Source organism: Xenopus tropicalis, chromosome 4, assembly GCF_000004195.4.
Source record: "Xenopus tropicalis strain Nigerian chromosome 4, UCB_Xtro_10.0, whole genome shotgun sequence".
NCBI lineage: Eukaryota > Metazoa > Chordata > Amphibia > Anura > Pipidae > Xenopus > Xenopus tropicalis.
Window position 1 is genome coordinate 115830552 of NC_030680.2, and position 18857 is coordinate 115849408.

At 39.8% G+C, this 18857-nt stretch overlaps 1 protein-coding gene across 8 annotated transcripts in view; it reads left to right on the forward strand.

Annotated features, from left to right (window-relative positions):
• Nucleotides 1-18857, forward strand: part of mrtfa (myocardin related transcription factor A) — a 58182-nt gene that overhangs the window by 36845 nt on the left and 2480 nt on the right. For 6 of the 8 annotated variants that reach the window (XM_012961405.3, XM_012961407.3, NM_001079286.1 and 3 more), the window contains 10 exon segments: nt 8293-8348; nt 9512-9587; nt 11152-11313; nt 12161-12327; nt 13631-13759; nt 14075-14325; nt 14972-15140; nt 16022-16831; nt 18233-18316; nt 18507-18641. In XM_012961405.3, the coding sequence (XP_012816859.1) occupies nt 8293-8348; nt 9512-9587; nt 11152-11313; nt 12161-12327; nt 13631-13759; nt 14075-14325; nt 14972-15140; nt 16022-16831; nt 18233-18316; nt 18507-18641 (2039 nt within the window). 8 annotated transcript variants of the gene reach the window in all.

An 18857-nucleotide genomic window follows, 5' to 3' on the forward strand; every position in this document is an offset into this window, starting at 1 on the left:
AATATGTTATATGTAATAGGGGCATTTTGCCTATAGTTTTAATTTAGGAAAAAAATTATTTTTTAATTTATGGAGCTTAATAGGGTGCATGGTAGATAATTTCATAAACAGGAATGAATTATTCCAGGGGGATTATCTGTGCATTGTGATCTAATGATCTACCTAACCATCTACTTAGCAAGAACTAAACATGGAGTAGCTTCACTTGCCCTGGTTTGCTCAAACTGCATGATTTTATTGCACTCTTGTTGAACAAGGGGTTATACTGCTCATTTAGGGTGAAAACACATGGAGCTACTTAGTTGCAGCTACTAAACACCAGAAATACCCTGCCATAGACAATACTGAGAATTGCCTCTGCTAAAACCACACGTAGAGACAATTATCAGTAAATTATCAGAATTGTCTATTTTTGTAGCCATGACAAGTAGCTGCTACTTAGTAGCTCCATGTGTCTTCACCCTTAAGGTTTGCTGCTATAAGGGTGTACGTATTGGAGGAGAGCTTACAAGATTAATGAGTAGAACACACTTACAACAAGAAAACAACACATGTGGAAATGTGCAGATTGGTAAATTCTAAAAGAGAAACTAGTCATGATGTGTCTGAGCACTTTATATTCAGCAGTTTTGCATAGAAGGGGAACTACACATCTCCCTGCATTGCAGTTTCACTTAAGTGAAAGCGCTGTGTTACTGAGAATAACTCAGGAATATATTATAAAAATTAACACCAGACTTGTACATAAATAAATATCTTGTACACTTGAAAAATATTTTCATTCATCCCCAAAATTACAGATCTACACCCTTATGCGAAAGCATGTTCATATAATTTCCAGGACATGCTGTATAGCTGTCCAAACTTCCCGGAGCCATTTCTTTAACACGAATATTTAAAAAATAAAAAAATGTAATCCCCAGAAAATTGGGTATTGAGGGTAATGTGTGCCAATATGGACCAACAGAAATTCTATATTCTTTTTTTATATTTTCAATCAATATCAAATCAAGGAAGACGTGTTGGAGTAAAAGATGCTCTGTCCATTCATTGACTGATATAACCTGTTTGCGTGCCCTTGGTCTGTGTGTGAGAACAGAGCCTTATATAAGCCAGAGGGACAGACTTTGGTACTTAAAGGAACAGTAACACCAAAAAATGAAAGAGCTTTAAAGTAATAAAAATATAATGCACTGTTGCCCTGCACAGGTAAAACTGGTGTGTTTGCTACAGTAACACTACTATAATTTATATAATAAGCTGCTGTGTAGCCACGGGGGCAGCCATTCAGGCTGGAAAAAAGGAGAAAAGGCACAGGTTACATAGCAGATAACAGATAAGTTCTGTAGAATACAATAGTGTTTTATATGTTATCTGCTATGTGCCTGTGCCTTTTCTCCTTTGAATGGCTGCCCCCATGGCTACACAGCAGCTTATTTATATAAATTATAGTAGACTTTCTGAAGTAAACACACAACTTTTACCAGTGCAGGGCAACAGCACATTATATTTTAGTTACTTTTATACACTTTCATTTTTTGGTGTTACTGTTCCTTTAAAGGGACTGTATACACCCCTTTTCAACATGATGGGTATTTTGCTAAACATACTTTTTGCCTACTGTGTTTCTGTCACTTCTGGTACCAAAGAACTTTTAAGGAGCCAATAGAACTAATTAGCAGTTCACCGAGAAGCCCCTGAGCTGCTGCTTAGAGAAGTTGGTTGGTAGATACGGAGCTCTATTTGAACAAACTTCCGTGTTAATAAAGGTTGGTTGGGGGGGTGAAGTCAACAAAAAGAGTGGTTTGTGTCAGTTTTTGAAGGTTAAATGTGGAAGGTTAGCTAAAGGTAAGCACACCCTTTGCCATGACATTGTTGGTACTACAATTGCTATTTGGAGAAAAAAAGGCACTTTCCTGCCAGACTACCTTTCATGAGTAATTTCAAGCAAGAAATATTGAATTATCTTCTCACTGGCATTCGGATTCAGTAGTGAGTGCCTTAGCTGATACTTGCTCACGCTTCAAGGGCTATAGCCTTAAGGAGGTTTGAAACCTTGTTTCGTACGATATTCGGTGCGTGTATGGCAACTCGCCAAGGCAACCGATATAGCAAAAGGCTGCAGATATCGGATGGACTCCCTCATTGGGCAGGTTAAAAGATTTTGATCGGGTGCCATTGAAGGCGCCCAAGCAAAATCTATGTTCAGGGCTGAATCGGCAGAAGGAGTTAGAAATACTATTGTTTCTAGCTCCATATCTGACGGTTGAGCTCTGAACATCAGTGGAGGGTTGGAAAATCGCCACGTGTGTTGCCAGCTTTACACTCTATAAGCCATAGCTCTATCAATGTAAAGCAGTTGTGCTGTGTAGTCTAGTGCTTGCTATGCTGATATCAGCTGAGGTTCATAAAACAGAGGGTAGTAATCTCTGATTTACTGTGAGGTTAGACAGTGCCCTTACAAGCCAGTAAAACAAGCAATAAATATGTGAACTTGCACGTATGCGTGTATAAAGCAGCAACTATATAGGTAGGTTCACCTAGATTACTAAGCAGGAAAGTCTGTGCATTCTCATGCCATATATTCAGCCACACTGGCCGTCCCTCTGTTCTTGTAATACATGCTTTAATATGGATGTTTAGTCCAGATTCTCAACCATTATGAGAAAATGCAGAATATGGTTTCTAGCGCAGCCATTGACCTGATTTAATCTTTAACTGGGGGTCATTTATAAACATTGGGCAATTTTGCACCTGGGCAGTAACCCATGGCAACCAATCAAATGTATACAGGTATGGGATCCCTTATCCAGAAACCCGTTATCCAGAAAGTTTTGAATTACGGAAAGGCCACCTCCCATAGACTCCATTATAAGCAAATAATTCCAATTTTTAAAAATGATTTCCTTTTTCTCTATAATAATTATTATATAAATATTGATCCCAACTAAAGTATAAATAATCCCATCCCATACCTGTACTTTCATTGTTCAAGCCTGCAGGGGGCTAAAAAAGGCCAATTACTGGTCAGTTGCTATGGGTTACTGCCCATAAGGTCTAATGTCCCATGGAGTGAGTTAGTCGCCTGCAATTGATCTCTGCAGGTTACTTACCACTTCGAAATGCCTTTCTAACAATAAGAGTCACCGGTGGAAAGGCCCATGCATCGTTTTGGCTTTCCAAAGTTGCGCAAAGTTTTTGCAAGAATTGCATTCTAGCTGGTGGGATGGCATTTCGGGGAGATTAGTCGCCCACGACAAGGGAGATTTGTTGCGGTGCGACTAATCTCCCCATGTGTAAAAGCCCTTAGGGCTTTGGCACAAGGGGAGATTAGTCGCCCGCAACAAATCTTCCTGTTCGCGGGTGACTAATCTCCCCGAAATACCATCCCACCGGCGAAAATGTAAATCGCTGGCGGGATGGCATACATGGCGGCGCGATTTCAGTGAAATTGCGGAAGATTCCTCTCAAGTTTTCCTGCCAGAGCCCTTTGGGTGAAGACACACGGAGCTACTAGTAGCAGCTTCTTGTCGTGTGCCAGAGCCCTTAGGATGAAGACACACGGAGCTACTAGTAGCAGCTTCTTGTCGTGGCTACTAAAATAGACAATGCTGATCATTTACTGATAACTGTCTGTGTGTTTTAGCAGAGGCAATTTTCAGTATTGTGTGGTGGCAGGGTATTTTCTGCTGTTTAGTAGCTTTGAAAAAGTAGCTGCTAGTAGCTCTGTGTGTCTTCACTCTTACATCAGGCAAATAATGAGCGAGTGGGGGAGATTTGCAATGAACAACATGCCTAGCACAAGCCTTAATATTTAAACTTATTTTGATAAATTTTGATATACTGTACCTTTAAATCTTTTTCCTGGAATGCAGATCCATTACAGAAAACAAGGTTTAGCATGTACAAGCCATGTGTATATATTCTTTGTAAAGACTGTTTAAATTCCACACTTCACATGTTTCGTATTATTTGATTGTTATATGCCTTTCAGACCTGCTGCTGGGGTTGGGCAACTGTACTGTTAGCTCCGAATGCAGTTTCCATTTAGTGCAATATATCATGTTCTTTCCAGTTACTAGGGTGGGCACAAAGGGAATTCATTTCTACATGCATTTGATTTTCTTTATCTTTAATAAGGGAGTACCTCTAGTGTAGCAGATATGTAAGGCATAATGGCACACAGGTTTTTTGTAAGGCCATGTTCTAAGAATCGTAGTTAGGTTTTATAGTGTAATTTTAAGCTAGGATTGCCGGTGCTGTCATTATTGCTTGTATTGCTGATAAACACCCCAATATGCCATAGCCCTTACGACTGACTGGACTGGAGACTTCCAACAATCAAGAAATTCCTTGAAGGTATACTTCTATAGTTGCTGAAGGTGGTTGAGTAAAAGCCTAGGTACTCACCAGGGATATTTCAGGCTGTTTTTCTCAACCATCACTTGCTCATCGCTTGCAGAAAGTCATGTCTTTATGTACATTGCTGGCCTAGGGTCTGAGCTGTGCATAAAAAAGACACAACTTCATGATACTTTACAGCTGGCAACTCTTGGGCTTTTCTCTGGGCCAGCTCCCACCACTCAAGTAGCTAGCTGCATCAGATAGTAGCACACAAGGTGCCCTGTGTGGCCTTTACTTTAGAGATAAGAAACCAAAGCCACAATACATTGCAGAAATCTAGACACGCTAGATCAGGATGATTCTATCATTTGACCACAGGGATAATAGTGAAATCATAATGGTGGCCTAGGGAAACCTATTGGGGGAGAACAACATAAATGCACCAACGTGATTCTTGCCACTGAATTTTTCATACCTGCCTGATGGATATATGGCTGACGAGATCATTTTAGGCAGGGCTTTAAAAGGGCCCCATAGAAGTGGATTTATCTTGGCCTGCTGAAAAAGAAGGCTGAGAATCGGTCCCTACATGATACGTACGTCGGATGATGCGTACGTCGGTGCCTGCACCCAGAGCCACTGCATTGGTCCGGTTGCAGGCACACAGAGCGGATTTTGGCACCCAGATGCATCCTCATAAATATCCGCAGGCCGAGACTCAGCCTGGTTTGGCATTAGGGTAACTGAATGCTTAGCAGAACCAAAGTAAGCAAATACATTGACCCTCATGGCAAAGCGCACTGCATGTTTTATCACAGATAAAAAAATATCTTGCTAGGGGATACTGAGATTCACCTCTGCTAGAATGCTCAAAACTAGTCCTCTCAACAAAAAAAAAAAATGTGTACAATGGCATTTGATTACATGATTTTAGATAATTCTAGGTATCACCTATGGCAAGGTATTTTTTTTAACTATACAAATGTTTAAATCTGACCAACAAATGTGGCAAAACAATAGAACAATTTTAAAGCAGCTGGTGGTGGGGCTTTGAGTAATGCTTTAAAAAAAAGTATGCCAACTGCCCTAATAAAATAAAGCACAGATAAAAATAACATTTAAGCCCCGTTACATCATATCTGAAAAACGTGATCCCTCCCCCCAGATCTAACTGAATGTCTTGCAAAATTGGCCTAAACATTTCTAACTGACTTTCATGGCTGCCAGTGTTTGCAACACATTGTGGGTTTTTTTCCCCTTCTGAAGAGAGGACAGAACAGATATTTGCTTTTTTTTGCAAATTCTGTGGGTTACAAAAGAACAATAAAAACAGAATGTACCGGCTTCTTTTAACCCCCCCCCCTTCATTTTATCCACTGATCTTTCGTCTTTTTTTAAATGTTGGCTTCCTGCCCTCTGTGCTTGCCACTTGTGGGGCAAGATCTCTCAAGCAGTAGCAGTTAGGTGTGGCCCCTGTCATTTCAAACTCTGGAAACAACTTGCCACATACCATTTGGAAGCCATTGGTAGACTGTGGCCAGCTCTGCCAGATATCTGTCTGTGTGTATGGCCAGCTTAAGTCATTCGTAACACACTGACAGATCCAGTTATGGGGTCCAACAGAGAGGGCATTTTTTTTTTTTATTTAATTTTTATTTGCGGGTTCCTTTCCTTGATGTTGCACCCCTGCTGCAAGCTGGTTAAAGGACAATATATTAATGTTGTATATCATGTAATGCTGATTTTCAAAACCAGACCTGGCATTCTATGCACCACAAGCTCGCATGTTTGTGTGATGCCAGTGTCAAGACCAAGACATTGCATGTCACTTGTGTGTCTTTGATTTAGCATGACTAAATTCAACTTGCACTGCACTATTTCCCTATTTAAACATTAAATAGTGGTGGGAGGAGGTAACAGTTCTTGCTTTGTCGCAAAAATCCAGTTATAAGCAGAGCCAATACTGACAATGGTGTCTTGTTTAGTTAAAGGTCTGGTTTAGAGATATCAAGCGCCTGCCTGACATCCCATAACTGCACCTTTTGTATTTGGTGTGTCATTGCTATTATCTCTCAAGCTGGTAATGTAGCATAGAAATCCTGGTGATGTGGAAAATAAAAACACAGGACGTATAGCAGTGGTTCCCAAACTGTGGAGATTGAGGGTGGGTGTTTTGGCCCGAAAAACCAGCCAGTTAAGATGGCCATACATAAATCAACCAGGCACAGTACCCGCCCCATCAGCCTACAGACCTAATAGATTATACCATATGATGTGACATACACTGAATTGCTATTTTTCTGTTCTTCCACATGTTTGGGCTGATGGTCTGTTGGAGCAGCAGGAAATGGAGAGGAGCTGCAGATAAGATTTTCAGACAATCCACAAACCAACCAAAAGCCATAGTACATGTATTTCAGCTGTGATTGTTAGGCAACCATGCACACACACATGCAGCGATAATTGCAACCATACATTGTTTGAAACTTTGTTTCTTACAGTTGTATCACTGTGTTTGTCCAACTTTACTGTAGAAAGCATGTTTGCGCTGAAAAAGGTCACCTGACTGTCTACCATTTAGGTCATTTGAGGTTTTATTGCTGTCCTGGAGAATCTAAGTAGCTTACTGACAGTGTATCCTTGTTATGAGCTAAGGGGAGCTCTGACCAAAGGCTGGACCTCCAAGGGGAGCTTGATCTGGAGTCCTACCACCATTAGCCTTGATGGTGTTATTCAGTCTTAATTGGAAAGCCTTGGGCAAGATGTGTTGTATGGTACAGCTGCAGTGATTATACCTCAACACACATGTTGCTCCATATAGGATGAAAACCTGTATTCTTACAGGTAGCTTACACCGTTACGTACTGTTGTGCTGAAAATGTATCACCCATAACACCTAAAAATGTTTAATGAACCCTGCAGCTCACACAGGAAGTGGTGTATGAGGTCTGGGTGTGTGCCTGTGTGTGGTTTGTGGAGCAAAATGCTCAATCCAACAGATCTCTTACCTTTATAAATAACTAACTGAACAAATCATAGCCATTTAAAGCTACACGTTTATGTAAAAAGGAATATCTTGTGAGCGTTTCAAATTGGTCCCTTTTAATCATCAGATATAAATTAAAAGATTAAAATGATGGCATCTGGTCTGCCATTTCTGGTTAAAGCTTTGTTTAGAAGGTATTGCAGATAAAATGTAAACCATAGGTTTCGAGATTATACCATTGCCCTTTTTGCTGCAATAAAAACTTACTAGAAACAGATTTATATTTAAAAATTAACCTCTGAACAAAGTAATTGCCAGGAGGAGGAAACGGAAGATTGATTGTTGAAGTAATGTAGTTGGTCTCTGCAATTAAACCTCTTTATTTCATTTGATACAATGAAACCTCAGTTTTCCATACCCCGATTTTAAGTTTCCCTTGTTATAAACTGTTTTTGTGGGCCCACCAATATATAATAATGCATTTGAAATTTTCCCTAGTTTTTTCTGGTCCCCTAAAAAAAAAATTTTTATTTTTTTTTTTACAGTTTTTTAAACATTACCCTAATCTTCATTAACTTTACATTCATTCAGCACATTCAGGTTCTTAGATTTACTTTTAAAATTCTGGCAAACTAAAATTGTAGCTCTCAGTGGGTGTCAGGATACAGAAAGACCGACTCCTTTGCATGCCGCCTGTAGGGATCTGTGAGTGGCTTTAGCCATGGCTGGATGTTATTGTATTGGGGGCAGAAATGGACAATTTGTGCCATGATGACTTGCTTGTAGCTCCATGTTATAGAGAACTTAGATTGTAAGCTCCTCTTGGGCAGGAACTGTTATTAACTGTGCCACCAACTTTTAAACTGTTTAATACTAAATATACTTATCCCTACAGTGCGGAAATAAATATTGGAAAGTATGAATATATTGCAAATAGCAACTTAATTTGTGTTTTTCTTCAGCTTTGAAGAGTCCTGCAGCTTTTCATGAACAGAGGCGTAGCTTGGAGAGGGCACGGGTAAGTTGAATAAGGAAATTAGAATGTTTCTCTTACCAGAAACTTTTTTTTAGCTATGGTTTTACAGGAACAACTTGCTGTAACCACATATATGCCAATGCTTTAGTTGTATTCATTAAAATAAATATGGGGAAATGTAATGAAGCAGCAGAATTTACTTCAGGTCTGGCAACCTGCCGATTGGTTGCTTTGGCTTGCTTAAGCTAGTGCGTTCTTTGCACATTTTTTTCCATATTTTAAAATATTTATAAAATATTTTATATATAAAATACTTATTTTATATATAAAATACTTATATACTTATATATATCTGTAGAGCTTATACATACTGTATAATAATATAAATCCTACTTTGTTTTGATGAGTCACATAGGGCGAATAATGTAAACTGGCCATACACAGACAGATAAGTGTTGTAAAATGGCATTTTGTATGAATATCTGTGTTTATGGGGCGCCAGCAGATCCCGACTGATATTCTTGAAATCTGAAGTCTGTTGAATATCTGTTGGTTACAGAATTGGACAAGGTAAATATCATCTGCCGATGCACCACGTCAGCCAGTGTATGGTGAATAAGGAAGTAAAGAGGAGCTACAGTCCTTTTTGCTTTCTGTTGGCCTGATGGTTTTTGCTCTTGGTTTGCACAAACTATCGGAGCAGTATAAAGGTGGCCATGCCATGTGTGGCCCCTTGTACATTATCTTTCCTTGAAATGATTGGTCAGAGAGATTACCTGATCGGCCAGTGTATGGCTAGCTTTAGACTTATAGGAGTTCATTCCAAAAAAATTACTTCTTTACTATTTTGAAGTGTAACAGCTTGCATTTGTTAAAACCTTTCTCATCCAGCCAGGATAATGGTTATGGTGCTAGAAAAAACAAAATTGCAGTTAAAGGTGTGTTACCAGGCTTTAAAAACAGTCCTGTGCCTCTCCTACTATTCCAGTAGCTCTCCCCTATACCAGGTTGGCACTACAGTTCAAGCTGTTGCCTCTGCTGCAAATTTGCCAGTCTGGGCCTGGTTTTAGTTTCACTGGTGACTGATGAAATCATTTGGGTCCAGCAAAACCTACCCTTGCACCTGCTTTGACATTTATCAGTGGGAAGCCATTGCTTACTTTGGCATTAAAAGCTTTTTTTTTTTTTGGTCATTTGCATTCTAGACTGAGGACTACCTAAAGCGCAAGATCCGATCTCGACCTGAGCGTGCAGAGCTGGTTAGGATGCACATATTAGAAGGTATATGTCATTTACTTTACTGTAGCCCTTTTTTTAAACTGGCTTTTTTACTGGTAAACAAAAAATTGCTATTAAAGGAATACTGTATTCAAAAAATGGCATGCCTGAAAGCCCCTTGTATCGTGTAGAGTACCATAGTTTTGGGAAAATATAACATATTTTCTGGTATTAATGTGATTCTTTTCTTACATTCAACAGTGACTTGCGGAGCTTAGCTAGAAGGAAAGTTAGGGTGAGATTCAGGCATGTTTCATATGCGTGTTTTTCTGTTACACTGATGAATATTTATAGAGTTGTACTACTCAGATTGGCGGTGGCTCAGCTACAAATGCTGCCAGGGCAGAACAGAATGCTTGGTCAGACTGGGGCTTGCACGTGCCACATACAGATCCCGAGCGGCAGTTAGATGATATGGTGTTTTATTTAGGGTAGATTCCCAAGTTATCTTGCTATAGGCAGCTCTAAACTTTGTTTCCATGAGGGCCAAGTGCAGCTATAAAATATAGACGCAAGTGAATTTACAGTTAAAAGGCCATTTTATCTTACCTGCTAATGAAATGGTATGTATATGACTTGGTAAAGATGGTAAAGATAAAGCTTCCCACTCCTTCTGTCTACAATTGATTAATGTTGTCTACTGTCAGATCTCTAGGCATGCAGTGAGCTTTGAATCCCTACTTAGGCGCTCGGCATGCACAGCTGCTTCTCCTACTATATTGGCACTTTTTATTCATGGCATATCCTTAAATACTTGGGTGAGGATTAACAAGGCAGCAGCTGAACGTAATTTTACACATAATATGATTCCCATGAGACCTCAAAGTCTCATTACTCCAGTGACACAAGGATTTTTCTTTAAAATAATCTAGATTGTAAGTTCTATGGGGCAGGGACCTCCGTCTTCTTGTGCCTTTGACTCTTAACTTATTGCAACTGTATCTTGTATTTATTGTTATACTGTGTATTTATCTATTATTATCTTTAACCCCCTGTTTGTATTTGTGCATTCTACTGTACAGCGCTGCGTACATAAGTAGCGCTTCATAAATAAAGATATACATACATACATACATGAGTAAAATTAATATTTAACACTTAACAACTGGATAATGGATACAGTGCCTCTTGACCTTATTGGCTTGGCAGCTTTCTTGAAATGGTAACACCCATGTAATTCCAGAAAACATGTGCACCATGAGATATATATATATATATATATATATATATATATATATATATATATAATACATTTTTTTTTATTTTTTTTTTTATATATATCCAACTGCAGTCTTTCTAAGCTTACAAATAGACTTTCATTGAAGTTTTGCTCAGATCATTGCACCTGAGTTGCAGCTTAATTGCAGTCGTGAGTGGAAGCTTTAGTGAAAGGCTGTGGGTTCTTTTATATGTGAACAGTTTGAAGCACTGCAAATGTGCAGGAGGCCTACACTTAAGCTGTGCATTACTCTGGCCTGGTAATATTAAACTCTCTACCGTGCTCTGCTGTATTAATATCTATAGACGAATGTGTATGAAATCCTTACTACTATGTTGCTCTCTGCAGAAACTTCCGCTGAGCCCTCTTTACAAGCTAAGCAGATGAAGCTGAAGCGGGCACGTTTGGCTGATGACCTCAATGAAAAGATCTCTCAGCGCCCAGGTCCCATGGAATTAGTGGTGAAAAACATTCTTCCAGTGGAAACTAGTTTAAAGGAGGCCATTATTGGTGAGCAATACAGAAGGAGAACATAATATATGACGAGCTTTTCTGCTTTCCTTGAATTCATTTTCAGTGTCAACCACAAACCCCAGCAATACCCTTCATATGTTCCAGGACATAATTAGTGCAAAGTATTTGAAAAAAAAAAAAAAAAAAAAAAAAATGATTATAAACAACGACTCTGTAGGGCAAAGTAAAATCTGCATGCAGAAGGTGCCCAGAATGACCTGAGATTGGAATATTGATTTTTTTTTTTTTTTTTTTTTTTAAATCATCCTTAATATTTGTTGACCAAATGTCTTGTCAAGCAGAGAATTCTGGTTAGAGAATTGTATGTGCTTTGACTGGAATTCAATGAATAAGTGTATAAGTGAATGTGCTATGAATATAAATTTAGAGAAACAATTACAAAATCTCTTGAAAACACTTCAGGTCCTTGATTTGAAGGCTGTACTCATGGACTGGTTAGATATGGTTAGAGCAGTGATCCCCAACCAGTGGCTCTTGGGCAACATGTTGCTCACCAACCCCTTGGATGTTGCTCCCAGTGACCTCAAAGCAGGTGCTTATTTTTGAATTTCTGGTTAGGAGGCAAGTTTTGGTTGCATAAAAACCCACTATAGCGTTCTGTAGGCTGCCAGTCCACATATGGGCTGTTAAGTAGCCAATTATAGCTCTTATTGCTATCCCCAGGAACCTTTTTCATGCTTGTGTTGCTCCCCAACACTTTTAACCCATTTAAATGTGGCTCACAGATATAAAAGGTTGGGGATCCCTGGGCTAGAGGAACGATCAAATGGCAAACTTAACTTTAGTCTCTGCAGCATAGGTAATAATTTATTCTGTTTAGCAGATGTGGATTATCCTAAGGTGGTAGACAACTCTTCTTTTGATGAGGACAGCAGCGATGCTCTTTCTCCTGAACAACCAGCAAGCCAGGAGTCCCAGGGATCCATACCATCGCCTCTAGAAATGAGGCCTAGTGAAACAACCCCCATACCATTGCTGTCTCCATGCCAGGTAAGATGGGTGCTTAGAGGCTTCCTATTCTGTATAGGTCATACAAGAGTTAATCAGTTTCCTGTATATTTTTGTTTGAGTCCAAATATCTTAAACTACGTATGTGTTTCTACTCCACAGTTCTGAGATCATTTGTACATTACTTTACTAGCATTTATTAACTCTGTACTTCCTGTAAAAACACCCACAGTGTAACTGGAATGTGTTATCTGCAGGTGAAAGCTCACTATTGCACTACCTCACCCATAGCAAACAGTCCCCACTCCTACCTGCCATATTCATGTTGGATAGTTTTACCACTACAGAGCATGCAAGCTATGCTATTCAGGCTACACCATTTAGAAACTTGGGAATATCCACACCCATTATTAAGGCTAAGTAACACCTTCAATTCTCCCCTGCACCAACCATCCGCGTTTGACCTATGACAGTACTATGCCTGGCACAGATTTGCACAGACACTCTTTTAGCAATTATTAAACATTATGGGGTGGTACTTATCTTAGGCAAACAGTGTTTCCAAGCAACAGCGTTCTGACTAATTGTGTTTATGTATTATCGTACAATTTGTCTGGTGGCACTCCTTACAAACTCTGAGTAAAACTCATTATGACTGTGAGCTTTCCGGTCTGCTTAGTTGTGTCCCTCCAATGATTAGCAGTAATGCATATATTTACGTCAAGTTTTTTAGTGTCCTGGCACTGTGCTTTGTGCATAGTTAGGTTACAGTCACACAGTAATTTTGTGTTGTGTCTGCAAATCTTTAAGCAGTTACATAACATAAGTTCATAAAGGTAAACAAAGACCTTCTCCTTTATTTCAGGGCCTCCACAGGAAAGCCAACTGATCCTCTTGTGCTTGCTTTATTCTTTCATATAGTCAATCCCTGCCCATGTGGAACTTACAAACTAAGGTTTCAATCATGTGTGTACATAAACACACACACATGTTTTCTTAGATGTCAGTAAGGCTGCCTCTCTGTTTGAAAGAGTTGTAGGATTTGCTAAACTCCCTGCTGGGCTGCAATGCTGACTGCTACAATGCAATGCAATATAATACAAGAACAATATTTCAACTTCTAGTGAATGATTCAGCAGCATAAAAGACTGCTCAGGAATGACTGAAGCCAATGTAATTGTACCTTTATTCAGTGCCTGTGTACATGCCTCATAGCTATGGCCTTATTTTGCTTGTTCTCACATTTTGGTGTTTGTGCTCCCCATTGTAAATGTAAATGTTCTATTTTATATAAAGCAGTGTCCTTACAAATACAGTGCTTATATCTCACGTCACTGTCTCTCAGTTGCAGGCTTTTCCATGTGTACAGCTTGGCACTGACCCCTTTAACCAAGATTCCTTGCAAAGCACCACAATAACCATCAGCAATGGCCTGACTGCCTCTATCTGCAAATCTCTGCCAGCACTAGTAAAGGTAATGTGACGGGCAAAAAATGAGTATAAAGAAGAAAGGGACTACTGTGTAAGGACAGCTTTCCCTTTACTGCTTCCATTTTATGGGCTTATTGTGGACATTTATTTAGTTTGGGTTTTTGCAGTTTTCATAGAATTTTGTCTGTTTAGTAGCTGGTCTAGTCACAGCCATGGTTTAGTGGATTGTGCCTTTCTTTATTTTGACAGTTTTTCTACTGTTTTAATGAAACCCCAAAAGGGATTTTGTATGACTCTATCCTTGGCAGCAAGATTTTACATTTTAAAATTTACAAAATGCTTTCCCTTGTGCCAGTAGCAAAGCCAACCAAAACCATCTATTGAGAAGTCCCAGCGCACCAAGAAACCAAAAGAGCCCAAGCCCAAGGTGAAGAAGCTGAAGTATCACCAGTACATCCCACCTGATCAGAAGCAGAAGGGGACTCCAGCCATGGACTCTTCCTATGCCAAACTCTTACAACAGCAGCAACTATTCCTTCAGCTTCAGATCATAAACCAACAGCAGCATCAGCATTACAACTACCAGACAATACTCCCTGCCCCTCCAAAGTGAGTCTTCTGTACATTGGCATCGTTTATTGCTAAAAGGACCGGCTAGAAACTGGCCTCTGTTATTGAATGCTACCTATTATATTGGCCATGTCACACTAATCTGCAGAGCCAGACTACCCAAAAGCCTGACTTGTGCAGGAGTTCTCTCACTTGCCATGATCAGCAATAAACCTGGGTAAATAACAGAATAGGGAGAAAATATACAGATATAGTTAAAAGAAGGAAGACCTGGTTTAGGAAGCTGGTGATTATCCCATTGCCAGTGTTTTTCTAGACTGATTATTTCAGTGGCATGTAGTGTATTTTGTAAGTTGAGTGACGCTAGCATTTCCCATCAGTTACATCTGCTTTTGCTTTCTTATGCACGAACATTAATGAATACTTCGAAATATGTCTCTTAACCAATCTTCTACATCCGTTTGTTAAGCATAGTGACCTGTAAAATGCAACAATGATAATTATGGGAGTTTAAAAGCTTTGGTCTTTCACAGTAACTCTATAAACCTTTACCTTTTTCTTTATATAAACAAATATTCCTTGTTACCATATATTATCCTTTTCTGATTCTCAAACTCCATCTTGTGCAGTGGAGAAAAAATGTATGGGTGCATGCCTAAGCTATCTGCTCGCTGTTTTATTTCAGGCCTCTGCCAGACCAGCAGAACACAAACGGCTCCAGCTCTACCACAGTGCGCTCCATGCCTACAGTTGGCCCTTCCACCTTGGCCACACCAACAATAACAAGGCAAAACAGCAATGTGGCAGTTGGTGGAAGAACTGGGCCATTGCCACACAACTTAGATGAGATGAAGGTGGGCATCTTTTGTTTTTCTCATGCACTTTCAGAATGTTCTGACATTCAGGGGTGCAGCAGGGGGAGCCATACATTCATAGATTTATGGACCTTTTCTGTAGAAGACTGTCAAAAATAACATAGAAACAAAATATTTAGTCATTGTTAATGTTCCATCTGTTTGAGACATGAGGAATACTTTGTCTGTGTTCTGTACTACTCTTAAAGGACATGAAAAGACCCAGTTATTTTGCTCCTCATATTGCTTCCAAGGTGGAGCAAAATACAAATACAAAATATTGTTCCTATTTCCCCACACTACTTTCTGGGTTTGGTTTCTACCCCACATCAGCTGTGCCAAGGACCTAGTACCATGAACCCATATATGCAGAACAGGAGCAGTATCTTTAGTTGTATATGTATGGAATCTGTTATCCAGAAACCCATAATCAGTTATGTGAAAGTCATCTCCCATAGAGAGAATAATTTTTTAAAAATGTACACTTTTTTTCTGTAATAATAAACCAGTACCTCATTTATAAAAGCTATCTAAACACGTGGCCCAGGAGCCAAGTTAAGAGCATGCAATTCTCCACAGTATATGGAAATGTAAAGCCGTGAGGAGACTGTGTCTAAATACTGGTGCTTTAGGTACCAGAAATTTGCAGAATGTTATATAAGACGGAGAGCCAAACAGGAGATTGTTAAAGCAGAAGCAAATTGGGTGATGATAGTGTCTGTATAAAGGGTCATTCTTGTGGTTCATCCGACAGCTATGTTAGTTGTCTAACATGTAGTAGTTTTAAAAGTTGTATAGAATTTGTCAAATTAATCAGATTTTGGTTTATGCAATTTTTCCTTCTGTGTAAATCCTGTTATTTGCTTTATTTTCATATTCAGGTAGCAGAGCTGAAGCAGGAGTTAAAACATCGTGGACTTCCTGTGTCAGGGACCAAGATTGACCTTATAGAGAGGCTAAAGGCGTCACAAGATCCCAACACAGTCACAGTGCCACCTGTGGCAAAACCCACACCAGTACAGCCAGCAAAGCCACCTGAAGTAATGCCTACCCTCTCCATCTCCTGTCTTAATACAACAGAATCCACAAAGCTCTGCAGTACTAGCTCAACACCCCCTGGATCGCCTTGTCCTTCAGAGGTTTCCGTAGTCAGCATGGATGAAGTCTCCATCATCAGTGATGCTTTAGGTGAGACCATTGCATGTCCTGTCACCCAGCAAGTTCTGCAGAATTCTTCAGCTCCAGTAACTGAGAAGTCTTCATCAGACCCTCGAGACAAAGACCTTATGCTACGTGAGAAGGACAAGCAGATTGAAGAGCTAACACGGAGACTGAAACAAAAACAGGAGTTAGTAGAACGGCTCAGGCAGCAGCTTGAGCAGGAGAAACGGACACAGCAACATCACAGTGCCGACGACCAGCAGGCTTTAATTCTTGCAGTTAAACAAGAGCCTGTGTCCCTAACCATTGATTCCATTAATAACAAAAAGGAGACCTCTGAGGCGAGCAATAATGTGAAGAAGGAACTTAACCGGGTTATCGCTTGCCAGCAAGAAACACAGCTTTTAATAGGTTCTATGTCCGGTGGCATTGAAGGGAAAGTAGACGGCTCTGGAGGAACAAAATTAGTCTTTACACTGGCCAGCCCTAGCAGCCAGCTTCCTGAAGAAAACAGGCAAATAGTTTTACAGGTAAGTAGAACTGGGCATGCTAATTTTATCTTTCCATCCAGTATAATAAGCAGTTATAGAGAATTATGGTTTGAGGTAAACTTTGCACAACAACCTTTGTTTATGTTTCATGCTTAGCAGGACTTAGTCCTGCTTAGTCCTGCTCCTTAGTGTCAACGAGTATAGCTTTAATGCATTGATATTGACATCAAGAGAAAAGCTGAGCATTTAATATAGAGGTTGGTACCTTATAGTGAGAAGTGGCTAAGAATGCACAGCCAAAAGTGTGCAGTCTGTTTCCATATTTCATTTAACCATCTTGCTTCCCAGGCTTCAAAATTCTGAGATCATGCTCTGAGCTGATGAGCACGTCCTATCGTTGACCTGGTTATCCGGCTTATATACATAAATGCAAGTTTTTGGCATAAGCAATTAAACCATACTGCCAAGCAGTCCAGGCTTATCCACTTGTGTTAACCACTTGTGTCAACTAGTAGGTCTATCGGCGCACTTATGGTGTCCATATTTGTGCTTTACTTTTCATTCAACACTATTTTATATCTACTTTTAGGTATCACAAGGTAGTTACTTACATATCAAATATTCGGTAGTGCTGCCCTGTACATAGTCTGGTCAGATCAATTTGTAGGAACATGTCCTTGCTGACTTCATATATTGCGACCTGCTGGGGTTTCCAAGCAAAAGCTTTCTCTGTTTTAAGGCAAATTCTTCTCCCCTGAATCTGATAGGAATTAGGTGGCAGTAATTTGAGTTAGGGGTACAAGTAAAATGTTTTTCCACACAGGAGTAAATATTTTGACATCTATAAAACTAATTTTGCATTTTCATCTGACTTTTGAGCCCAAGGACAGATTATAGAAAAGGACTGGAGGGCCACCTGTGGCCCACAGACCTCTGTTTAGCCTGATATAATGGTATACCTTTTACAGGTATACCATTATATATAACACCCTCTGACTAATTTACGAACAGTGGGCAAATATGCAGCTGGCTGGTGATAATGATTTGTTTGCCATGGGTAACTGGCACTAGTACAGATACCCTTAGTTAGTAAAGAAGCCCACTGTAACTGTAACTGAGGGTTGCTGATAAATTCCCTGTGATTGGTTTGAAAATGTGAATGGTAAAAGTTTTAATTAATTTTGGGAAATTTCTCTAAAAGAACAAAAAAAGTCTAATCCAGTGGGTGCCTAACTAGACTTCTTGCACATGTGTGTATAGTCATTTTTTCTCTCCCACCTCCCCCCCATTCACCATTTGTGACTGTATTTAGTTGGTTGCCCATAAGTATAGTTTGTGAGAAGAATATGGTTTTGTTTTTTTTTTAGTGTGACAGTCATTATATTTGTACTTGCTATTTCATGGCTGTTATTTAGCTTGTGATATTTTCAACTTTCACAGAGAGTTCCTACCCCGCCATCATCTCTCCACCCTACCAACTCGCTGCCAAAGCAAGAGGTGCTCCTTAACCACTGTGCCCTCCAGGTAAGCACTCCCACGTTGCCTGCTGCCTTTAATCCTAGTGTAATCCTATTGCTTTTTGAACAAAAACCGCACTGGAGTTGCTACCTGCAGCCTGCTCCCTTCAATACTTCTATCGTCTGAGAGTAAAATTTCCATATAAATGACCCCATAAAACTGTGCTATGGTAAATGTACTTTGATTTCTTCTACAGAACCAGAAGCCGGCCCTGCAGCTTATGCCAGGGACTGTCTTGTCATTGTCACCTTCTAATCTGCAGCCCATTTTAAACATGAACGGATTCCAGAAACGGCCAGCGGACACTTCCAACTCCTCTATACAGAAACAGGTGACAGCTGCCTTTTGTCTCCCTGTTCTCTTTACTCCACAGCTCACTCACCCACCCTTATTCATCACTGTCTCTATTCCTGTTCTGCGTTTTCTTATCCTCCTTATTCTTTACCTTCTCTCCTCCTGTAACTTTACTTTTGTCCAATTTAATTTCCAAATTTTTACAAATTTTGTTGCTTCCAGTTCTACACTCTGCCTCCTAATGATTACAATT